This window comes from Diadema antillarum, unplaced genomic scaffold, assembly GCF_040938485.1.
Source record: "Diadema antillarum isolate AM-2024a unplaced genomic scaffold, OU_Dant_1.0 seq00000908_RagTag, whole genome shotgun sequence".
NCBI lineage: Eukaryota > Metazoa > Echinodermata > Echinoidea > Diadematoida > Diadematidae > Diadema > Diadema antillarum.
The window spans coordinates 247536-274287 of NW_027271765.1; the positions used below are offsets into that span (position 1 = coordinate 247536).

The 26752-nt window shown below is 39.6% G+C and overlaps 1 protein-coding gene across 1 annotated transcript in view; it reads right to left on the bottom strand.

Moving 5' to 3' along the window:
* Positions 1-26752, bottom strand: part of LOC139741162 (talin-1-like) — a 188767-nt gene that overhangs the window by 125271 nt on the left and 36744 nt on the right. The window contains exons 2-3 of the mRNA XM_071651752.1: positions 7685-7884; positions 6262-6359 (exon numbers count right to left, since the gene is read on the bottom strand). Of these exons, the coding sequence (XP_071507853.1) occupies positions 6262-6359; positions 7685-7826 (240 nt within the window). The 5' untranslated portion in view covers positions 7827-7884. The remainder of the gene's footprint in view (positions 1-6261; positions 6360-7684; positions 7885-26752) is intronic.

Below are 26752 nucleotides of genomic sequence, written 5' to 3' on the forward strand. Positions count from 1 at the left end.
GAGAAATCTCTTCATCCCATCCCCCATCCCCTACCGCACAGAGCATCCTATTCAGGCCTTCACTGTAGACCTACACACTACACATTCAGGACAATAAATGACATAGCTAATGTGAAGAGAAGACAGCATCATGGTAAATTACCCTGCGCCCCATCCCATCCTAAACAGGCAGAGAATGAGATGGGGGAGGGGAGGAGGGGTGGGGGGGGGGGAGAAGATAGGTAATAGAAGGGTGGGGGAAAGCATCCAATATATCAAGTGATTGTGCAGCAATTTGGAGCAGAACAGTATAGAAGCCTATTGGCAGATATGGTCGTCCAATATATCAAGTGATGCCACTACCTGGGACGTTACATGCCGTTGGCCAAAAGCACCTTATAAATAACCCCGGCCCTCATAAATTGAGGAAGTGTGTATACCGGTATTTGTTGTGACTGTACTGTACAGGGAGATCTATCATGTTCCTTTAGTATTAACCCATGTAAAAGTGACATGCTTAATATAACTGAGAAATATAGCTAGAATTTAAACCTTATTAGTTGTACATGAAGATTCATCTTCATCATGGCGTGAATGAAAACCACACCCACACTGACATATCTCGCAAACTTGCTCATAATCAAGTTCAGTGTTGGTTAACATGAAATCAATGGGTTCCATGCCAGTAAATCCAAACGTATTACATTTCTAGGTAAGTTCTCCATGTATGTTTCCCCATGATGATGATCAAACAATGATGATGATGATGATGATGATGATGATGATGATGATGATGATGATGATGATGATGATGATGAAGATGATGATGATATTAAAAATAGCTATTTACAACATTAATAACAAAAGAGAGAAAGATATCAATTATTCTGCCATTATATACGTGTAAGAAGCTTGCTATAAAATATGTACTTGCAAGCATATGAGGTTCAACAGCACTTTAAAGGTCCTGCTGACCTTTGGGAGCAGTGATTTAAAAATGTTCAAGATATCACATTTGATGGATATGTGTAGGTCTGTTGCATCACAAAACATCCTACCAAATAAAATTTTTGCTATAAAGCATAAAATATAAGGAAATATCAGTATTTTTCTCAATAAACCATAACTGTAGACAGTTTAGTCTGGAAACTTTTTTATTATAACCATTGTTCACATTTTGTGTATTTAACAAACGTCGATTGTACATGCTCAAATTTTTACAGTGGTTGTTTCTATCCCTAACTCACATTTCAGACCTATTTTAAAGCACTTAATGCTGGTTTTTGTTTCATCTGCAAATGGTAAATTATGCCTGTAAAGCCTAATTTGTAAATATCCCCAATTGAGCACAATGTCAATATACCCCAATTGGGTCACAACCCACAACCTCTTTGAATCTTCCTCAGATGACTCAGCTATGTCCACCTTTTGGTAAATATGGGAGTGAGAGTAGTGCATAGGAGGAGCAGATAGAAGGAGATATACCTCATCACCATCTTGAGTATCCCATGGCAACTGTCAACAGATCATATAATTCGACATCGAGTAGGGCATGATTGATGATGCCATCTTAAGCACTGAAAAACAGCATTGTGCCAGAAGCTTGTTGCTATGGAGCTAAACCAGAGCAAATTCTTTCTCCATCCCCACTGACTCCCATCCCTCCCCTCCACAGAACCTATAAAATGCTGTTCAAAAAGTACATAGTAAATGGTGCTTTACTTTATAACAAGCTGCAAGCTGGTTCCCATTGTATGGCTTTACTTGAAACGAGATGAGTTCTATATTTCCTCACACTGACACTTATGGATATCTCTCTCCCATATAGTCACAAGATATTACAGCCATCGACTGAACATGTGACTAATATTTGGATTTCTAAGGGTAGAACACGCGCACAATACTGTTGCTACACTGAAGGTATGACAACCTAAAAGAACCAAAAGTAGACGACCAAAGTGGGTTTACACTGAAATCCTAGGAGATAGAAGCATGCATGTGCATCCATTCTGAATTATTGAAAAGAAAACAGAGGAGAGAGCTCGGATAATCTTTATGCCTAACTTTAATTAGCTGTGAAATAACATTTCCTACAACTTACCCTGTGCACACAATAAATAAAAACTCACAAAAAAAAAAGTTGCCATCACAATCATACAAACACATCCAAACACAAACACAAACACACACACACACACATACACACACAAATACACCCTTATTTCTAAAGGTATTCTAACAAAGATTTTTCTATCTTGAAGAGGGCTTTTTGTTTGTTTGTTTTTTAATGTCCCAAAATAATGGAACCGCAACACTAAACAGAAAAAGGGCAGTGCCCTCTCGTTCACCACAATTGTGTATCCTCACAATAAAACTTTCCAGCACCTCTACAAATATGAGCTCCTTTGATGCACTTTCATGGCACCCCTGGCCTATAGCAAATATAAAGCTGAGGATATTGTCACTTTACCCTGGTTAGCTGAGTGTTTTTTTACTTGACTGCTCGGTTTGAAGACATTTCCAAAATATGCAAAATATGCCTACTTTTTTTTCTTTGCATTCTTTGTTTGAGTTGTGTTAAAGATAATAAAAAGTTTTGGTACCTCAAAAGTTTCCCTGAATTTCCTTGTCTTGGTTTGTGTTTCATGTTAAAGTACGTTGTCTGTGATAATTACTCGCCCCAAAGTGCTCTCATGTCTTAGTAATCATGCAATAATGGTTTCGTACCACAGCCGTCGCCGTACGGCGTCGATAAATATTGTACGAAACCACTGACTGCGACCAGCAGCGTGCAGCCCATTGTACGCATAGCTAACTGCGACCAGCAGCCCCATACGCATAGCGTAATGGGGCTTCGCATTGTAACATTCAGGATCATGACAGAATTAGTATCGCGGGTAAATGGCAACTTAAAATCCAAAAATTTCTTCGATTTGAAGACTTACCAATTAAGTTGAAGTATTGAAAAAAGGCTTCGAACAACGTTTGGTTCTGCCAATAGTCCCTTTCTTTTCGAATTGATGACTGAATGTGACTCGGTCGAGAGGACCTTGGGAGAGCTACTACACTGACTACTATGGCCAGCGCATGCGCACACAAACATCTTATCCGTTGATGGAATTGAAATTTGTGCGCATGTGATGTGTTTGCATGCACTGGCTGTAGTATTCAGTGTATGGTAGCTCTCCCAAGGTCCTCTCGACCGAGTCACATTCAGTCATCAATTCGAACAGAAAGGGACTATAGGCAGAACCAAACGTTGCCCGAAGCCTGTTTTCAATACTTCACCTTAATTGGTAAGTCTTCAAATTGAAGAATTTTTGGGATTTTAAGTTGACATTTATCCTGCGATACTAAATCTGTCATGATCCTGAATGCTACAATGCGAAGCCCGATTACGCTATGCGTATGGGACTGCTGGTCGCTATGCGTATGGGGCTGCTGGTCGCAGTTAATTGCATGATTACTAAGACATGAGAGCACTTTGGGGCGAGTAAGTCTCACAGTGTTAGTTATATGAAAGGTACTTTAACCTGAAACACAAACTAAGACAAGGAAATTCAAGGAAACTTTTGAGGTACCAAAACTTTTTATTATCTTTAATGATGAGGAAATGTTGCAGTAAAGAATTGACAATGTACTCAAAAATATACATTCCACGCATTGATGTTACTTTATTACAAAAGTACATTCACGAGAAATTACACACTAGAAAAATCATAACTGAAATCACACAAACACACACACATACATTTTACACAAATAGAATACACACATATTGAAAAGAAATGCAGAATAGGACATACAGAAGTCTAAAGCTCAATGCAACAATTCATCACATTTAATACTCTGTGTGACATAGCTATAAACTGAGCTCTAGCAGAATACCGGCAGTACCACCATCTGCACCAGTGTGTGCACTGTATGCCAAAACAGGTCCCTCTCTTCCAGGCATACTATTTATCGAAGGAGGTCCCCTCAATCTGACCTCCGCTGACCCCTAGTCTCTTCAGACTGACAGACCCTGGTATGGCTGCAGCCAACTATTCCATTCTCCACATTTCGAACCCTGAGGGTCTTCCTTGACAAGGAGCGCAAACAATCTGACAGTCGCTCTCGCCCTTTCAAACAGAATTCAACATTCATATTTGTGGAAAATTAACAACTTCTTTAAAAAAAGGGGGAAAAAAGGAAAACAGCATTTCTTAGGAAATTATTTCAAAATCAGGTTGATGATTTTGAGAACAGGTATATTCGGGCTTTCTTTTTTTTTTTTCCAGCAAGTCATATGAGGATTAAAGAAATATTTGATGAGGAAGTTGACAACAGGATATTGCCAGAGCAGCAATCATGGTGATAGAAAAGTGTGAAATATTTTAAAAAGCCACCACTGGAGTGGACCGGAGATATGTAAAGCAATACCTCCCGCCGCTGCTTTATCCAAGGAATACTCCTACATACACCGTATGACACTGATATCCCAGCTCTTGAATAGAGTGTGGCAGTTTTGTAGTGCCACTTTACTAATATCTGTTGTGATAAAGGCGGCATGTTCACACCCGAGTTTCATCTTACAATCACTTCCTCAACTGGATGCAAAACATGGATATGAATACGTGGGACTGATGCCCTGCCTGAATTCCATGTAAAACACTCAAAAGTAGAAAGTATCCTGCTTCCCTCTTGGGGTTACCATTATAGTTGTGGTGTCCAATGTTTTTTTAGACTGGCTAGAAGAGAAAAACAAGTCCAAGTTCAAGCCACTCAAGGGTTGTAGAACTATGAAATGCATCCTGCATAGAGTGAATGAGCCACTTTTTTAAGCTTTAAAGGTTCTCTGACACCAAATTCTATTCTATTCTATGATGTGAATATTTCTATAAATCACGAATTCTCGATCTGTTTGATCGCGATATGTACCATAGATTTTTAATCATTTTCTCTTCTTAGTTTGTACACATTGTACTTGCTAAGCTCCACCCCCAATTTCTTGCCTTTCATGAAGTCATCAACAGTACAGTCAGTTGAAATAAGCATCACAATGTTATGCATTTTACCTTGACTAATCACAGACTCACGATAGCAAGACAGATCTCATCGCATAGCAATCTAGAGATGATGATAATTGCTGCTCCGTGGAAATATTCTAGGATTGAGTTAATGGCACGAAAAGGTTTAGAACTGAATTGCATGATACCAGGCTCGCTATAGTGATCTATGTAAAGGCACCTGGTTATGACAGGGTGAATACCATTAGATATAAGTAATGCACATTTCAGCTGACTCACTGCTGTTGACATCACAGAAGGCAAGGAAGAGTTTTGAGGGGTGGAACTTGCGGGTGCAAAGAAAATGGAAAACTGGATGATTAAAGGCATTTAACATACATTTTTGAGAGTGTATTTTGATTTTTTTTTTTTTAATCCTTAAATTGTGATGTGAAGACTTTTGAACATCAGTAGAAGTTATCATGGAAGAAGATTTGACAAGGTTGGCATTGGATGTTAGGGGGCCTTTAACAGTGTATTCTTCATAAAGAATTCAGATTTGACTGTACAGAAGCATATAAAATTTTACTACAAGTCTAGACAGTCTTGGGTTTTAAAAAAATAAAAAAAATATATATATATAGCATATATGCACACAGCCTTTGGCAATTGGAGAATCCCTAAAAGAGCAGATACCAAAAAATCCACAGCCCCATCAATTCCCCTTCTCAGTCTATAAAAACATGGGGAATCAGTACCAGTGTACATTCAATCTTTCTCAGCCACCGACTCCATCCATCCACCCCTCCCCCTTCCCATCCCTCCACCACAAGGGGAAAAAAAGCTCCTCTCTGATTGGGGAGTACAGTATCAATCAGACACACAGTAATTGCATAAATTGCACTATTTAGATGGGATATTATGCACTGCACCATGCCTATCTAGGTTAATAGAGCAGGTAGGTCGTAGCAATACTTACTGGGGGTGCTTGTTATCCGTAATGGCCCAAAAAGTCAGGGGTGAGCATGTCTATTGCAATAGCAAACCTGAGACCCAATCTGGAGAAATGACGTGACCTCACATTTTTGTCAATTTGATGATTTGTAGATCTTTAATCTTTTAAGAATAATATGAATATGTGAATGTATATATTTCATACAGTTATATTGGTTCATGGTTTACAAATAGCTTGGAAACTTTTGCAAATTTTTTGCACACAAAATTTATTCACACACAACCAGATAAAGATTCATATTCAAGTTTGTTACTTTGCTAATGAGAGACAAAAACTTACCCCAGCTCTCAGCATATAGTGCTCCAGGGTCTTGTTTGGCTCCAGCCACACTCCTTTCTTTGGGTCCTCGTCGGCTAAAAATAGCCCATACTCATTTGCTGAAAAGAAAAAGAATAAAAAAAGAACAACATAACAACATCACCATGGAAATTATATTCGTGGCTGATATTGTGCACTGGTAGATTGTTAGACTGCAGTCTGTGCGGTACTGGGCATCATCCGTCTACTATTCAACTTTAAAAGCCTCCATTAACCTCAGAATACACTGAAAGAAGGATGAGAGTCCACATCCCATGCTCTATTTGACCAGGTTTGCATTCATATATTGTATACCAAGTATATACCACATGTCATAATGTATTTCTCAAATCAAGACAGCTTCTCAGGTGGCTATATATTCACAATGGAAATCCATACAGACAGAAGGAGAAATTTAATAGAGGTACATCGTATCCTTCTTCAGGAAGAGAAGTTGGTCATTTTCAGGCTAAGGGCCAAATACATTGCATTTGTTTACAAAATGTTTGTTTTTGTTCTGGTGTGTTTGTGCTTGATCTTCACGAAGAGAAGTTGGCCATTTTTCAAGTTAAGGGCCAAAATACATTGCATTTGTCAATACAAAATGTTTGTTTTTGTTCTGGTGTGCATTCGCTTAAACTTTGGAACCATTTGTTGACTCGACATCTGCGAAAAGGAAACCACAATGACATATTGCACAATACTTTATAGTATCCTCAAAAATATGTTCTAAAAACTGCACAGACACATACAATAAATACTGTACCTGAAACAAGATTTACTATTAACAGGCCTCTAATTCCACTTTGAATGCACAGAGATGCCACGCCTTCATAGCACTGTAATACAGTATGTTAAATGCGTTGCCTAAAGAATGGACTGTATGATTTCACTATGACCTTGTATCTTCTCCACAATTAGGAAGATACTCTGCATGCACTAGTTGCTGCTGCTACACTATATATGTCAGGCAGGCCAAAAGCAAATACTGTATTCTGGTTGGTAAAAATACCCTCTTGTTAGAAATGACATTTGAACATATTAGATATTTTGTCTACTAGTGAGGTACTGTAAAACGAGGAATGTTTGCGTGCATTTTAATTCCGCGAGCGCCAAGATTTGCAAAATTAAAATGCACGCGAGATTTCTTATCTACACTATGTGCATTGAACGCAACTGGCAATTCGCGAAAATTTCTTGCCACGAAAAAGGCCGTCGGCTCCAATTCGCAAAAATTTGGTGCCGCGAATATATCATGTTTTACAGTATTATGCATACTGAGTTGACTTGCTTTCATTCTCGTGAAAACTAAGAGAATCACCAAGTGCATACAAGGATATGTTTACACTTTTGCAGTTTTTCATATCCACGCATTTCTAATGTTCAAGGACTGAAAGCAACTTACGATTGCCAGGAACGCTGTTGGCCTCGGCATTCTTCTCCCGGATGATGCGGCACACGTCATAGACGATGGTGGTAGGGTCAAACTGGATCGTCTTGGTGCTATTCGCCTGAACGATGTGCACCTTCAGCGAGAGCAGCGCCATCGTGGGACGGCCAATGGGATCGACTCTGCCGGGGGGAAAACTCCTTTAGCAAAAAGACCTGTCCAAGAAAGAAGCAGAAACAATGTCTGTGAGTTAATATGAAGTTGCTGGTTTGAGGACGAGAAGAATTTGATTTTTTTTTTCTTCTGCAACGAGAGAGTGAATTCTATGCTGAAATGATATGCATTGATGCGGTCAAACTGAATATCAATTGATGACAATCTTCTGGATTCACTTAAAACAAACACACAACTGTATAACCCGGCATTAATAACATTTGTCAAAACATAAATGGAAGTGTTTTGTTTCTGTTTGACATAATATGAAGCAAAATTAGAAAAATTAATCAGATGAGTTTCAACTGTTGTCTCAAAAGCTCTCAAAAAGAAGGAAAATATAGTTAAATGCATACAAAGCAAGCAAACATAGCAACTCAAAATAATTTTTTTTTTTCAGCCTGCTTCCTCCTTTTTGCCAAATTTTAAGTACAACCCTTTCTGAGCGAAAAAAAAAAAAAAAGACAGAGCAGACATTCCAACATGGCCACTCACAAACTACCCTGCCACAAATTCATGACATTTACACACACTTATTCAAGTGACAATCTTCACTCATTGGAATAAAAAAAGTACAAATCATGTCGCTATCTTTAATAGCGACCAACTCGACCAAAGTCCATGTTTGCTGAGAACAGGTGCCATAGTTTCTTTATAGTACCACATGAAGTGGGGAATGGCGGGAGAAAAAAAAAATGTCCTGATCCGCAGTCACGGCCCATGGATCAAGGCGGGCTCGAAATCCAAGGTACCGAATCAAAACAGAGACACAAAACATGCGGAATCATCCAACACATTCCCATGACTCAGGGCCAGCCCTCCTTACATGGAGATTTCACACCGCTTCAGCATGTGGATCTGCCTTCATCTATCTATCGACGTGTACTACAAACATACAGCCCACAAGATTGAAGGCTTCGGTCAAATACATTTGATTCTGTATCTGTTGATCACAGGTTTTGCCGTATTACCTTATCAATCAAGAGTGTTTGATCTGTCATGCTATCAGACACAGAGAGTGGATCATCACTGCCTCCATATTGTTTTTTTAAAAAAAAAATCTAGGTCTAATATTTCAGGAATTGCAAATCGGCCTAAAGCTTGCAATAATTTTGCAATCAGCTCAAGATACGTGTAGACACTGGATAATCAGGATGAGACAGAACGTGTGCCCAATTACTTAGATACTAGGTAAGTTTTTCAAAAGAATGAAAAAGAAAAAAAAACCTTTCCTTGCTGCATTTTTCCAGAGAGGTGTCTCACAGACCTTTGCTCATTCCCATGGGCAAATTATCACATTTTGGGAGGGTCAAAATGGTATTTGAAGCATAAGAAAGATCCAGGTGTCCCCCCCCCCCCCTTCCCTCCCACTTTAGGGAAAAATAATAATGTGTGCATTCATGTACTCACTACTGTGTAAAGGGGTCATTCACATGGCATAATGGATGACTGTTGCCCTAAAAGTGGTATAATTAGGCATTCAACATTTAACTGTCCTGACTCAGCTCTGAAATCATGGGTCAAATGATTCTTTCAACCACTTAATACATTTTGAGGACAGTGCATCCTATTACAATGTATCTCTCAAATGCACAAGCCTCTGTTCACTTAATCACTTCACAATTTCAGAGTGAAAGGAGCTAATCCTTTAAGTGTCCAGTTTATTCAAAAGCAATGACATCAAACATTTGCAAGTATGTCACATACATATCTCCAACGAAAATCTTTTGTGTTTTTGTACAAATATTCCAGGGGCAGAGAAAGGAGGAAAAACTTGTCAAATGATGAAGAGACCATTTATGACTGGAATCGTTTGCCAGCTCACGAATCAATCAGCAACGTCTCAACATCATAAGATGTTTACAACCATGCCTACAAATCATCAATCTAAGTTTCCTTTTTATAAACTACATGTAAGGGCAAAATAATAATGTTTTCTTAAATGTGAAGCTAGAAATATTCACGGCATGAAATTTTTGCACTTTGGAGCCATCAACCTTTTCTGCAGCATGCTATTTCTTGCGAAATGCTGCTGGCGTCCGATGCACAATAGTGTAGACAAGAACTTGGTGGTTCTTTGCATGTATGGTAAGGAAAGGTTGTCACTTTTCTTTTTTGTTGTTTTTGCTTTGTTTTCCCTTCTTCCACAATGACTGCTAATCATTTGTAAATTGTGTAATTTTACGTGATTATGTATTAAAAAAAGATGACAAAAAAAAAATCTGTCAGCATTTCAATTTCACAAGTCTAGGCTCTCGCAAAATTTGTGAAATTAAGATGCATGCAAAAATTTCTGCTTTTTACAGTACTTGAAGCTAAAAGTTTAAATAAGTTAGCAATGATGACTAGGAGATGGTATTGTAGACGCTAAATCATCAACTACACCATGAGTTTTGTGTCGATGGGGAAACAAATGTACTTATTTTTAGGTAATGACAACATTGTTTGTAATACCTAATTTGGCAAACCATTCGCATTTAAGAGATTGTATTTGATATCACAGTGTTGTGTGTGGACATAAGTGAAACTCAAAATTCCTCAACTTCCTTGTTTGATATATGATTTTAACAACAACTGTACCAATATGTTTGATTTCGATCTTTCCAAGGTCGACATCAACTTAAATGAAGTAGACTTTCCTATCATAATATCCATTTGCTTGATTCCATTCAGACTGTTGATGAAACTTGTTGCTTTTTGCATCAATCAATGGTAATCATGATGTATAATATGTATAAATCGCTCACTTGGGTTTATTTCAAGTCAAGTGTTCAAAGAGAAAACCTTCCTGAGTTCCAAAAGGAAGTACATGTATATATTGAAAGTGATCCAACATGTCATTGTCAGAGATTTCCATGTATTTATCACAGCACTCAGAAGAGAGTCACCACAAGCTCTAATGTAATTCAGGACTTGAATAAGGTCCCCACACACATTTAAAAAGTCTGTAAAAGTGACTTAAAAAGCTGCTACCAAGCGAAGTTCTTTTTTAGGGGGAGGGAGGTTGAGGGGGAAGTGGGAAGAAAGGCAAAGGACCTTTAACAACAGTCCACTCAATTAAAGCACTGGATATGAAAACAACTTCCAAGCTTTCATAACATGAGTCTGACAAGCAGCGGGGTGAAGGTGAACTTATACCCCTGCAATGTGCATCGCCACTGGACTACTTTGTACAATATTATCTTGTTACCCTGGTCCACCCATTTGAACTACTTCCTTCACTACCAGTATTTCACAGTAGCAGGAGAGGTAAAGTACCAACAATGTGCTTCCGTCCCTTTTGGCAGCGGTGAAAATGACCCGCGCCTTATAACCACTACAAAATGAAAATAATAAAGACTTTTTCTCACCAACAGCCTCCCGTGAAGTAATGAGTTACTCTTTAATAACTTCAGTATGGTGACCTTGACAAAATGTCATTCACTCTTGCAGTGCAGTGTAGATTGGTTAAAGGCTTTTCTTACTTTGCTCAGGGAAAGGGGGAGGGGGAAGGGAAAGGGGGATGGGGAAGGGAAAGGGGGAGGCGGCAGTGCCAATGACTACATGCAGGGGGCATTCTCAGAAAACTTCTTCTTTCCACTCCGTGTACACGCTGCCAGAGCCTGGTTTGGAACGGGCCGATGCCGAAGCGAAAGCACACTTGACACATGACATTACGGGAGCTTCTGGCAGCTGACTCACGAGCGTCTAACCGTCGAGTCATCCCCCGTGATGCTTCTGGGAGCTCACTGTGGAATAAGACAGCCACGAGCACAAGCACAGTCCCCGTATCTCTAACGCTCGCTAGCTGGAAAGAGGGTGTGAGCCTCTCTAAAGCTTCATCTCACGATTCAAATAAACTTCTCAAAGAGGTGGGGGGGGGGATAGATTGCATGGCACCATCATTATCTGCACGAATTGTTTATAGCTATCATTATTTCATATCATGAAACGTCAGATTGATAGAAAAGCCTTGCCACCTATGTAATAAGGCAACTCAGTAGTTTTTGTTAGTGTTTGTGTTAATATCTTTTGTCTGCATATAAAACATAAGGCAGAATAGCACTTGTTATTGGTTTTATTTGTTATCAATGTCAAATGACAGTTAATCAAATTTAGGTTTTCTCACAGTCACATGGTTATTTGTCTCAAATAAAGTCATAACTTCACTGTATGATGAATCAAAGAGTGTTTCAGACCCAAACACTGAATGACTTATACCTTTAATTTGGGGGATTTGCCTCACACTCAATCCTTGTAATCAAAGCCCTGGTAAAGGTTGCTCACTTCCACGGCACACACACACCGTGAGCGCACCTCGTCCACAGTAATGACTGGATTACGTGTGCAATTACACACATGGGTAGGAAAAACGGGCATGCATCAGAGAGGAAGGACAGAATTAATTCTATACATGCTGTCAGCTGAGAAGCAGAAGGACGCTATCGTCTTCTAAGATTTGAGCATTATAAATAAAAATGAAACAGTCATTTTTCAAGTTTACTTTATAATCAAAAGTGGGTAGATTTATCATGCATCATTCCAATATTTGGTAAAATAGTGCCCTGAAATTCAAACTAGAAGTGAAAATGATTTGAAATTGACAACATAATGTTAACGAGATCAGGTTCTACAATGTGATACCAATAACTCAATATCCAAAAGAATTGTTAAAATGCTCTTTGGGTGCTCAGCCAACAACACATGAAGACAAAGTCAGTCTGCACAGCACATTCCCTCTATAGGTATGGCATTACAGTGAGAATCTAAGGCACTATCAGAGAAGTCACTACTTCTCCTAGCTCATGACATACAGATGAAATATCTTCGTTTGACATTCATTCTCTCAAGAAATAGCAAAAAAGAAAGAAAGAACATACAATATCTCTATTTTCCAAGAGATAAGATGCTGAAACTGTATCTTTCAAAAGAAGACTCACAAACAATGTACAAAATACCCACACATCTTGACAACCTCAGAGGTACTGGTAGTAGCAGTCCAGAGAAATGCACTACAGGGTACCTCAACCAAAAATATGTACATCGTACATTAATGCTATAAGGTAAGGCTTACATATGTATGTGATAAACACATTATTGAAATCCTCTATGTGTGCAAATGTGTACAGTGTAGATTTCAGCTGAAATTTGACACAATATTGTCACTTTGATGGTAAATCTCCTAAAAGAAGTAAAAAAAAAAATACTTGGATGCTTACGATGCTTACGCTGATGTTGTCGTGGTTACAAGGCTCTGTTAAAACTAGGCTTGAGACAACACTTAATAATTCAGAAATAATGACTAGAACCTATTATATTCAGGCAGCCTCCTATAATCTACTTGTGATTGTAAAGTTGCCAATATTTACCGGTAATACAGTCCAGATACTGGCCGATTTTAATCGTGCGCATTCCCAACACAAATACACGTATATACATGCATGTACTCCACACTCAACGCACCAAACCGCTGATCGCGACACTCCACCAGTTGCTATGAATGCAGTCCAGGAAGTGGACTACCGGTAATAGAACTCTTATTTCAACAAGGCTTTTTCTCAGCCCAGACTGAAGATGTAACAAGCTACTGTGCATACACCACCATCTAATTTACACGGATAGATCAAGTAAATTCATATTACAACACAGTCCAACATACAGCAGTGCTGAGATGAAGAACATTCTAATTTTTCCACATACAGTAGTGTAGGGCAGCACGGATCAAATACTGTTAGCCACGAGAGATGAAACAAATCTACAATATACACCTCTTGCCTGATGATCAGTTTTCACTTCTGCAATGTGTGTAACCAACAGAAAGTGTAAACAGATGTTGTTTATGAAGAGTGGAAAACAACTTACCGGAAATAGATATGCAGCTATTTAAACAATATATTTTTAGGAACACAGGAATATATCCGTACACAAAAAACTCCCACTGGTGTTTGGTTTGAATGCAGTGTTGTATATTCAGTCTCCCAAAACAGGCAAACAAAACTCAGCAAACAAATCACCCTTTGAAAAATGAACAATAACATCAAGTAGTTTGTCCAAAAAATAAAAATAAATAAATATGAGGCAGTAAGCATTTATTTTCTACAAAAAGGGAAAATGCCATTTAAGGAGAAAAAAAAAATCAGAGTGATAGAGAGGAATATGTGGTAACTAGGCTGGGACTGTGTCCAAAGAGATTATCAGAGCATTGAATTGGCCACACACCACACAGATGCCACCAGTTAACCAATGCAAACTGTGGGTTGTGGGATGTGGGCTCTTGTCATACATGCCAAAACATAATTTTACTCCTACGTCAATGAATTTGATGATGTTTGCCCTCCCACTGCATATTACAGCAATTACAAGTTGGCTTAAACCTTCCTTTTTTTGTGAAAATTCTTGTCAGAGACGCATCATCTGCTGGGATACGGGTGTCATAAACAGGATTCCCAATAAAACAGCTGTTTACATATTTGGGCCACAACAACTGGCAATCTCCCGCAACTGTCTCTCAATATTAACCATAATAAGGTCATGATCCTCCCCACAAAACTGTCCCCTTAACTATATGGTGTGCATTTTAATTGATGGGTAAGGCATTTTACGAGCCACTTCTGGCTGAGACATCATTTCTTTCAAAATTACAAACATGAAGAGTTAGGGCTTGCCATATGGCTCAGTCACCTCCAGTGAGTCCAATCATTCTAATTCTCCTTAAAAAGGGTTGCTGTCCTTTCATGGGCTGGCCATGTAAAAGCAGACCTTGGGGTGGTGTTTTTAATTCCAAACTTGAACTGTATTCCAAAATATGGATAGTCATAATGATGCACCATTGTGAAATACTGCAGTAAGCTCCCGTTGCTGCATCACTCATTCTATTATGAAATACAAGCGTAAACCACAAAAGAACCTTTACAGTACATAATGTGGATATTTTTTACTGGGCGAATACAAATATAAGCTACCGGTACACATCCTTCATTTCATCTGTATTAATCAGCCACATTTTTGTAAACAAAGACTTACTGAAATAAAATTGCTAAAAATCGCAAGGTTAAGCTGACAGTTCCTTTCCAAAAGAAATAACACTATAAGCTACATACACTGTAGTTCTACGAAATTGTACTCATTTAATCATAATTCCTCATGATCGTTACGATCACATAATTATCCTTCCTGTAATTCGAGGAGCAATTTAGCAACTAAATTATGGTCACGCATCTCTCATCACCCATTAAAAATGTATGATGTAGTTGTAAAATTTGCAGAGCAACTTTCACTTTTGCCATCATGCTCAAGATCGTTAAATCAAACTTCACACAGTGTATCTTAATGAGTTGATAGAAGCAACAGAGAGACGACGAAGATGACAAAAATTCACTACTTGACCACTCGTACAGTGGGCATTTTACCCTCACTCAAAACACCAGCCACTCGGAATGCGTCATCACAATTTAGGCATGTAAATGCATGCAAACCAGTGGATGGCATGGTCGCCACAATGGCATCTACTGCATGTACCTTGTACAGGTATTGCTGTCGGCTGGAAATCATTCGTTTTCAACCACGGACATATTAAGCATGCTCATCGTAAAGCACACCCCCTGATCCCTTTCGCAGCCTTCTGGTGATGGGCCTTTGATGTCAACCATCAAAGCACCTTTGAAATTTGGCTCTGTGGTTACAATTACATGGCCATCTTTCCTTCAGTGGAGCACAGATCATACCCAAGAAAAATTTATGTTATTCTTCCATGAAAATTATCGACCTCCCATTGATTTAATGTTAATTCATTTAAGTCACATTGTGACTTCAGGAATAAGTAGCTCTCGCAATATCTACATATCAAACTACATGTACAAAAACTCACCACAAAGAATGGGTGTACAATGCTCCTTGAATTTTCTTCTAAACTTCAATACTATTCATCACAACCCTAGCTAGTTTAAAAACAACAACAACAAAAAGAATAAACAAATTAATTCTTTTCCAAAAATAAAATTTGAGTCACACTAACTGCCAAGTGAAAGTAAGTACAACCATGCATACCCATATCAAATGTACCATATTTTCTGCTATGTTCCCATGTTTTTTTTTGGCAACTTGTGCATAAACTGATCTGTCCCAGACTGTGTCAAATTTTATGCAATATGATGAGAGTGAGTAAGTGTATAACATGTTAGGAGAGGCAGTAAACTACTGGCACAGTAATATCCATCTTTTCCTGGTTGGGGGGGGGGGGGGGGGGGAGGGGGGATAGAGTCAGATGAAGCGAGAGTGACAGTGACTGACAGTGGAAAAGGAGGATGGCTCCAAGGGATGCAAGCATGGGTGAACATCTCCAAGACGACCGCATCCCACACGATGAGGGCTTCGTGCCTATGCGCAGGGGAGCAGACAGTGATCGCCTCCCCCTAGTGAGATTTGGCAAGCGTGAACATCATTAGGCCCTTTTCGCACTGGAAATGTGGACCCCTTTAATCGGGAAATATCATGTATCCAAAGTAGTTGTCTGAATGACATCTGTCATATCTCTTGAATTGAAATAGATTTACAATATTAAGCTAAATTCCGATTGCTAAGTTGCCTCTTTTATGTATCGTTTTGAGGATGCAATGATCACACACGCATAATTTTCCAAACACAGGTAATTGTGTAAAAGTTCTGTGTATACATTTAAAAAAATCACTACACTCCAAAATGTACATTATGGCACACATGCTGAATTTATATCAACTGCACTCACATGGTTCTTGTATTGATGTTTACCAATATACTATGTAGGCCCTAAACATGAATACACAATATTCACTGCATGGACATGGTTGCACTGTACATAAATGATCTAGAGCATGAACAGGGGTGGGACGTGTTTGTTTTGTTTTGTTTTTGGTAAAGGAAAGGCACTGAAGAATAATGCGAAGTTGATTAAAAGGCACACACATTAGTCACACATGTATGAGCACATTATCACCATCTTCTTCAGCCCCACCCCACCCATCCTCCCTTCCAAAACAAATCCAAAACAAAACACACTGGCTACGTGCTATCAGAAAATATACTCAATGGTCACTCACGCGACACACAACTTTCAATAGAACATTCTGCATACCATTCACTGTAATCTACTGCGAACAAATCCTGATCACTCCATGTGATTTCTTGAAAGAGCATCTCAAGTGATCATTACTCCATGTCAGTAATGGTTTCAATAGACATTTGCCCTCGACACAAATTCATCATCTGACTCAAAGAGCTGATCTGTCATCATAATGCAAGAAAGTTTTTCAAGCATCTAAGCTATCCCTGCATTCTGCGGCACCTACTTCATATTTCAGCACCCCCTAGTTGTGTCCATTCTTGCTCGATCAATAGATACATGTTATTCCCTGCCACCCCCTTTCCATTCCCCTTCCCCCCCCCCCCCCTTCCCCACTTTCACTCCTAAGATGCCTACATCCATCACTCTCCAACCATTCGATGAGAAAATAAAGCACAAAAAGACATCCTGGAAGGCTTTGCAATCTATTTCACAGTCTAAAAACCTTGAGCTCAATCTTCAGATACTTTCATGCGTCCATCACGTTGACAACGTGGTAAAACCGCACTGCACTTTACCCCAAAATATAATCTCTCCCTCAAGGTCACATCTTACTCAAGGTCACATCCCTTTCTTGTAAGGCCTTGCCTACTACCATACAAATTGCATAATTTGTAACCGACGGTTCGCAGCGGGCTAGCCCGCATGCATAAAAGGAAATTGCAAAGGGCCTTTTGGGGTTGAAGTCATCCCGATTTGATTTGGTCAGAAAAGGTTTATAAATTTGCATAAAAGCCAATGCAGTCAACAGCTTTACTAGCTACTGCAGCACTTTTTACAATGCACAACAATACACATGACAAGAAACTCCCATATAAAGTACATTTGTATATAGACATCAACTATTCAAACGTCCATTGAATTTGCTTTTCTGTCTTTGTTAGATGGTCTAAACCATCTTTTGCTTACTTATCATTCCATGCAAAATGAATGATGCTATCAACTTCTATTTTGCGAAAAGTTTAAGAATCCATAGTTCCACAGCACAATGGGGCAATTTGGTCTTTCCTCTGGCGGATAAAATCATGAAACGGCACTACGTACAATACACCATCTTTTCCACTTAAATTTGTGACTCCTTCCACTGGCAAGATTTTCACCAATCAGTGCTGTACTGTTGAGTTCATATGGATGATTAATGGAACTGCTCTGGAAGAATTATTTACACTCAATAGCATAGACATAATGTCCAGAAAAAGATAAGAAGTGACCAGAAGATGCAAAATAATGCGAAACACACCAAAAACAACCATAATAATGCAACGCTAAGTCTCTTTTACTCAGATCTTTGCAGAGTCACTCTGAAAAGACAGAATCACGCACATCTACATACAGTATATACCAAAAGAAACTTTGCGTTAATCAACATTAACGTTTCATTAACGCAAGCGGTTTCACCTGAATCGTTAGTAACGCAAAGTAACGATCGGGAAAATTAACGTTTGTAGTAACGATGAGTAACGATGAGTAACGATGAGTAACGATCCCTCACGCAAATTAACGATGTTTCGTTAAAATTAACGATAGGTAACGCAAGAACTCACACGAGATTTTGGTTTTGTAACGAGACCTGGTGAAAGGACGACGTAGCCCCTGCCGAGCGTAGCGATTTAGCGGAGTCTTTTCGCGAATCGAATCACGATTTCGCGAATGGTTTATTTGCGACCGGCGTCACCAAAAACGCACGCCGGGCCACCAAAAAAAGCCGGATGTTTGCCTTCAGTTTTGAAAATGAACAGCGGTAACTATCGGCTTCGTAAGCTCAGGCCTCGAATTAACCGACGGCCACCGACGGCCATGGCCGTCGGTGCCCCTCTCGTTGGCCGCAATGCCTTTGGTTTACGGCCAAAAAAAAAAAATGTGCCCTTTTTCTTGGGGCCGTGGTGCCCTTTTAGAATGAAAGTTATTATTTATGACGTATGATATGCCCTTTCTCAAAGTCTCTTTAATAAGCTTGAACAACTTTCCTGATCTCAAATATCATACCTTCAGTTCACTCGCGTCCCGATGTATCTGATTCAAACTCAAAGTATCTTTCCGAGATATATACGAGACGACGTGTACGTACATGTACGCCCGACCGGCTTTTACCGTCCCGACTGCCTCCGCAGCGCAGCGGCCGTGAGTACTGTACTAGCTAGGCAGCGCATATTCAGATAGAGTAAAGAGTGAACTCCAAGTTCACCAAGAAAAAGGAAAAATCCCACGATGCCAAGGGGTGCCAGACTGGGGAATGGGGAGGGGTGGAGAGAGAGAGAGAGAGACCAATCAACAGAAGAAACCGCGCGTACTGGCGCATTCTTGGAGGTCATGAACTGTCTGTCACAGACTAATCATAAGTGAGGTTCACACCTAGGTCCCTTTACCTTAAGGTTTTCTAAACCTCGAGGTTTTGTAAACTACGAGGCACTAAACTCCAAGTTAGCGTAGATGTAGACGCATGTAGTTTAGAAAACCACGACAAAACCTTAAGGCGAAGACACCACGACAACACCACAAGATTTCTTAGGGTGTTGTCGTGGTTTAAGCGCGTAGTTTAAGCGCGCTGTGGCAGCGCGCTTAAACTATGACAGATGTGAACGGAGTTTTGTTAACCACGACGCTCAATTTTTTCCACAATAGTGCGCAACCCTATGTGCAAACTAGGCGCCCTTTATTTTCTATCGTAGTTATCTTTACCTCGAGGTTTTGCTAACTGCATGTAGGTGTGAACGGCATCGAAGTTTTGTCGTGGTTAGGGAAACGCATTTTTGCGCTCGTAGTTAGTATAACTACAAGTTTTTGGATAGGTGTAGACATGGCTTTAGCAATCTACACGCGCACGCAAATTCCTTTGCCTGGTGGTTTTGCCAGCCAGCTGTCGGAATGTGCTTTGAAGTTTCATGGCAGCCTGGGTGTGAATGGGTGTCGAGTTTCAATCAATACCTACTGTTGTTTTATTCCTGTTTTAAAAAAAATGTTGTTTCACCTGATAGAAACGCGGAGATCGGGAATGTGTTACAGCTGTAGGGAAGAGGTTTTTGTTGTGTGTTGCACTTTGTGTGTGTGTGTGTGTGTGTGTGTTTGTTTTTGTCGGTTTGTTTTTCTTCTTTCTTTTTTCATTAACACCAAACATGCCCTTTCCAATGTGGCCTTGGTGCCCCTCTGACTGACTTAAGTGCCCTGGCCTCTTGGAAAAAGTGCCCTTTTCTAAATGGCCTTGCCCCTCCAAAATCCTATTTCGAGGCCTGTAAAGCTGCTAGATTAAATGTCAGATGTTTGCTCTTAATTTTGGAAATGAATAACGGTAATATTCGACTCCGTATTATACAAAAATAAATGTCGGATGTTTGCTCATACTTTTGGAAATGAATAGTGGTAAGATTCAGCTCCGTACGGTGCTGAAATTAATGTCAGATATTTGATTTTGCGTTCGGAAATGAATAGGGATAAAATACGGCTCCGGAAGATGCTGAAATAAATGTCGAATGTTTGCTTTGACGGTCGGATATAAATGATAATGAATTTCAACTCCGTATACGATGATAAAATAAATGCCGGAAGTTTACTTTTACGTTCGAAAGTAAAGAATAATAATATTTAGCTCTGGAATATGCTAAAGTAAATGTCGAATTATCCCTTTGGCGTTCGGAAATGAATAACAATAATAATAAACTTCGTACAACGAGATAAATGTTGGATGTTTGCTTTTACTTTCGAAAGTGAATAGCAATAACATTCGGCTCCAGAAGATGCTGAAATAAATGTCAGATGATTGTTTTTACGTTCGGAAGTGAATAACAGTAATATTTTGCTCCATACGATGCTAAATAACTGTCGGATGTTTGCTTTTAAATTTCGAAATGAATAACAGTAACATTTAAATGCGTTTGATGGTGAAGTTAATGTTTGCTTTGACGTTCGGAAATGAATAACAATAGTATTCAACTCCGTCCGATGATGAAATAATTGCTGGCTCTTCGCTTTTACGTTCAAAAGTAAATGGCAATAACATTCAGCTCCGGAAGATACTAAAATATATGTCGAATGATCCCTTTGACGTTCGGAAATGAATAACAGTGATATTCAGCTCCGAACGACGATGAAATGCCGAATGTTCGCTTTTACATTCGAAAGTAAATAGTGCTCAATAACATTCGGCTTCGGAAGATGCCAAAATAAATGTCAGATGATTGCTTGAACGTTCGGAAGTGACAAGCAGTAACATTCTGCTCCATAATTAAGATGCTAAAATAAATATCAGACATTTGCTATAAATTTAACATTTCGAAATGAATAACAATAACATTCAGTTGCGTTTGATGGTAAATGTAATGTCGGATGACGTTTGAATGTGAAAAACAGTATAACATTCGGCTCCGTACGATGCTGAAATATGTCAGATGATTCATTTCACTTTCGGAAGTGGACAGCAGTAACATTCGGCTCCTTCGATCATAAAGAAAATGTCGGGTGTTTGCTTTTGAATTTGGAGATGAATAACGGTAATATTCTGCTCCGTACGATGCTAAAATAAGTAACAGATTGTTGCTTGTACATTTGGAAATTATAAACGGTATCAATCGGCTCAGTTAGATGATAAAATAAAGAGCGGATGTTTGCTTTCACGTTCGGAAATGAATAAGGATGATATTCGGGTCCGTAAGATGATAGAATGAATGTCGGTTGCTTGGTTTTACATTCCGGAAGGTGTTAAAATACTTGTAAATGTTGAATGATTGCTTGAATTTCCACCAGAAATAAATAACGGTAATTTTTTGGCTCTTTACGATGCTAAAACAAATGTCAGATGTTTACAATGTCTGCAAATGCTCCCACTTTCTCATTTCAAACGTAAATTTTGACCAATTTAATAGGCATCAACTTTTATAATAATCTATAAGCCTATTTGCGAAATCTTAGAACTCAGAATAACGGTATAAGATGATTAAATTTTCTCCTTATTTTAGACGTGGGTACCTGTATCACTTCAGTAATACTTGATATTTATTTTTCTATGTTTAGTAGGACCGATAGTTTTGCTTGTTTGTTTTTCTTTTCAGGCCACCAAAAAATAAAAATCAATCATTTTGGTGGCCCGATCGGGCCACCGAAATAAAAGTTAGTGTGGAGCCCTGGCCTTTAATTTGTGGATAAAGTGTCTTGCTTAAAGGCAAATATCGGGCTTCGAGGGGATTGAAACCGCAAACCCGTACCATGGCTAATTGATTCAGATTTTACTTAAGTACATGTACTTGAAGGTCAACTTTAGATAGACTTTTTTTTTTTTTTTTTGCGATACAGCTGGGGCTCCATGCGCATTTATTTACAACAACAGTATAATCGGAAGACGAGCAGAAAGAATGTCAGCACCAGGAGTAATCGCACCGGGCCGAAAGGGGAAAAGGAAAAGTATATCCTGAATCTATACCCCCCACATCGACAAGAAGACAAATGAAAAAAGAAAAGAAAAGAAAATGAATGGACCCACATGACGCATAATTTTGGTAAATCTGCGGGATATTCGTTATTTCATTTTGCTGTGTTCAAACTATACACCAGTATAGCTTTTCGAGTGTGATCTTAATGCGTATGAATGTTCTATGGACTTTAAGTTTATAATGCGAAAGAGGGTAACTATATAACAATTAACGACATTGATAACGCCAAACAATAGGAAATTTCAGAGTGCAAGAGTGCAAGGGGGTAATTGCCCTCTGGGGTTAATTGCCCGGATTAGGTTGCAACACACAACAAAAACCTCTTCCCTGGCCCTACACCTTCCCGATCTCCGTGTGTTGTCAGGTGAAACGACATGTTCAAATACAAGAATAAAACAACAGTAGGTATTGATTGAAACTCGACACCCATTCATGCCAGCCAGGCCAGGCTGAAATGTAACTTCAAAGCACATTCCGACAGCTGGCTGGCAAAACCACATGGCAAAGGAATTTGCGCGCGCTTGTGGATTGCTCAATAAAATTGGAGGGCCTGGGAGCGGGAAAACAAGGGTGATTACTGAGTAGTCTGTGAGTTATCAAAAGCAGACCTTTCGAACAATTGCAAACGTCATGATACTATTAAAATTTTTGTCTTCCTTTTGGACTGAAGAAAAAAATCACAAAGACGAGTTGAGTACACGTTGTATCACAATTTTTTTACATAGCCATGCAAAACGATTACTACACTCATGTTATGACAAGAAGAATCAATATTCCAAGACAAATACAAAGCAGCCTCGGGTACTGACGGTGACAAGAAACGCCACGCATTCACAATGCACGTTGGGGAGCAACAGGGAGGTGGGAAGAGACTCTTCCCGCCTCCCTGGGAGCAACATGGAGTTGGCAGGGAGGGGTGATCCTGGAGTTTGTGGGAACTTCCCGATACTCGGTGACAACAGGGAGGTGGAAGAGAGACACTCCACCTCCCTGGTGACAACACGATTGTGACGATCTCAAAGCATGGACCCTACCACGCCCAGCAAATCTGCGTGCTACTTCTCAAAAATTTGAAGGAACTTTGTCTCTGATCTGTTGAGTTGTTTTTGCTGAATATCAGGAGCTTTTCATGCCTGACGTTCAAATGGATGGTTGCCAAAAATTTCATAATCTATAAATCTCTCAGTAATTTATTTTAGGCTGTTGATGCTGCCGTAAAAACATTAGAAATTTCATAGGAACTAGTCAGGATAAAGACAAAAAAATCTCCACACAAAACAAATACAAGTATCTTTTATTGTCATTGGTAGTCAAATTTGTGTTATACAGATACATTGTATGATTAAAGCAATAGGTATAGTATTAACTATTGTATTACACGTAGTAACACTTTCGTGGTAAGTTTGACGTTTTAAAAATCGCAGGAGAGTTTTTTTTTTTTTAAGGATTGCAACCATTTCTAAACGTGAAGGCATGATAAATGAAAGGAGAAAAAAAAAGAATCAACGTTTGTAATCCTGGGTCTTCGACTTGAGCTATCTTTAATTAAACATTCCTTCTCTGTTCATCTCCAAGACCCCAGACTGTTCATGACCTCCGAGAATGCGCCAGTACGCGCGGTTTCTTCTGTTGATTGGTATCTCTCTCTCTCCACCCCTCCCCATTCCCCACTCTGGCACCTTGGCATCGTGGGATTTTTCATGTTTCTGGGTAAACTTTCATGTGAAGCGTGCCTATCAAGTCATCACTTGACTCACCTGCTGGCAGTGTAATAATGCGAGCAGAAAGTGGTAGACATTTTCTTCTGCTGCAGCTACTTTTACTGCCGAAATACTCGGCTTTGTCACCACACACTACCACCAGTTATTCGGCGAGACACACGTTGTGTATTGGAATATAAATGGACTTTTGCACCTTCCTGAATTGAGTAAGTGTCTGACCGTTGTTGAAATCGTGACATCGCTAACGTTAGACAGTCGGTGTTAGTTTTAGGCTTGCGTATGCGTGATTTCATGGGTTCAATGTTCGATGGAATATGTTGGCTGTGGGGAAAAATGTGGCTTCGAAATTTTTACTTGCCCGATTCCATTGACTGCGCCCATGAGTACAAATTTGACGACCATGACAATACGACATTGCCAGGGGAGTTCTGCTCAACTACAAAATCTTTTCGGTATTTGATATCGCTATTTAAATGCCTTCCGCCGGCAGGAAATTGTCTGTAGTAAATATTACGAACGACAGTTACTTAACCGAGGCATCTCCGAGTCTCGCAATTTCCGAGATTTCTTGCCAGTCCACATGACAAGTCCGCTAACGCAAGATCTAAAAATTAACGCACAGTAACGATCTGTAACGATCTGTAACGATCATTCACGCACGGTGATCGTTAATTTTGTAACGCAGAAAGATTAACGCAGTACCGATCGGCGCTTGCGTTACACGTAAATTTAACGCAAAGTTTATTTTGGTATATACTGTAGGCCTACATAGTAATTTCTTCTTTAGATCATCTCGAAAAAGTGATATAACTACACCTTTGTATAGTGTGTGAGACTACTTGCTCCGGCATTGTACATTCCACGAAGCCTGCTATCGAAAGCTTATCATAATGTCAGTCACAATAGGACTACCCAACCTATTGTTATCAGTATCAAAACATGCAAGTGTTTGAACTTGTCAGACGAACTCACTCATCGAGACAAAATGCCCCAGAAAGATCAAGACAAGCACTTCAGTTTCTGCAACAACGGAAATGTCCCTGGATCTACGTATGTACATGTACTACAGCTATTGAGGACAGCCATGCTAAGTGGCACTCTATTGTCACATAGAAGTAACAAGCTGTTGGACAGATACTAACAGTCGTTAATACATTGCGATAGCAGTAAAATACAAACCAGCGAACTGGTAGGACAAAGCTAATGTCCATTTTCACTAGGAAGTATCATGACATAGACGATCATGATATTGGCTTTCGCACTCACACCACTGTGAACAATTCTGAGATTCTGCCACCATAATGCACGCATGCCCAGTTGGCTTGGTAGCCTGATGCATGTATGAACTACAGCTAGTTCGGCCCGTCAGCTGTACGTTTTAAACCATGGCCAAGCAGAGAAAAATTAAAATGTTGAGAGGATTTTTACCAAAATTGCAAGTTTTCAGAGGTTTAATAACAGTCTCATTTGTGTATGTAACCGCATGAACATATTTCTTTTTTAAAATCTGAAGCATGAATCTGTGATGCTGCACAGGCCTTCACTTGGATTGTTACTGGCTTGTAGAAAATACATATGTATGTGTAATTCCACAGCACAGAGATAATGCTCTCACTTAATTCATGCACTGACATTGTGCACTGTACAATGTTTACCCAACCCGATATTGTTTGGGGAAGAAATGTGAAAAGAGTCTGCCAACGAACATGGACCGATGGAAAAGTTCCAATGGATCACGGCCACCCTCGTCCCTTTAATTGAATTGACTGGGGCGGATCAGTGTGTGTCTAAACAACGGCGCTCATCCCATCGAGGCCGGTCTGTCATTAATAGGACAGGAGGACATGAGCGTAAACAACACAAGTTTGCGGCGCTAATTGGGACTGTCAATGGCGTTGTTCATTGACCTCTACCACAGTGAACGCTTGTCCCCATGAATACAGGCGTGTGTGATGATGGAAATGACATGGCTGTGATTCGTCGTGCAAACAGTGCGCATCTCACTAGAATTGAGCCCAGGAGTCGGCAATATCACAGTTGGCCCTTTCCTGAACAGCAAAAAAGAACTGATTTGTGGCATTTTAAACAGAGAATACAAAGAAACTTTACATATGATGTCAATCAAGGGTGTTTCTGTACTCTTGAAAGCACGCTTTCTCTGATGTTGTGCTTTGAGGTAAATTCCCCTTCACGAGAAAGCAAGCATGGTACAGTCTCTGAATGGACAACATCACATTACCCCAGGGGAGGATGTGTAGGCAAACCCACTGTTATTAGCAACAGCCTGCAAGAAACGGAACTACATTGCATGATGGGATACCAGTAATATACTTCATGACGAAGGGACACATATTGCAGGAATCCAAAACGAGTGCCATATGTGGCCCTTTCCGGGGTCAAGCATGGGCCAGCATTGCTCAAGTCTTGGTTTAGTCACACAGATTTTCAGAGACAGCTACCAGGTTGTGCTTTGAAGTTGAATGCTTCTACATCGATCATAATACTCTTTGACCACTAACAAGTCAGGCCTATATCTAGATCAGAACAGAAATTGTGTCAAACCCAGTGATATGTGTAAGAATCAAGGTTGAAAACTGTACACATCGACATCACATGCAAAAAAAAAGAAAAAAAAAAAAGAGACAGTTCAAGT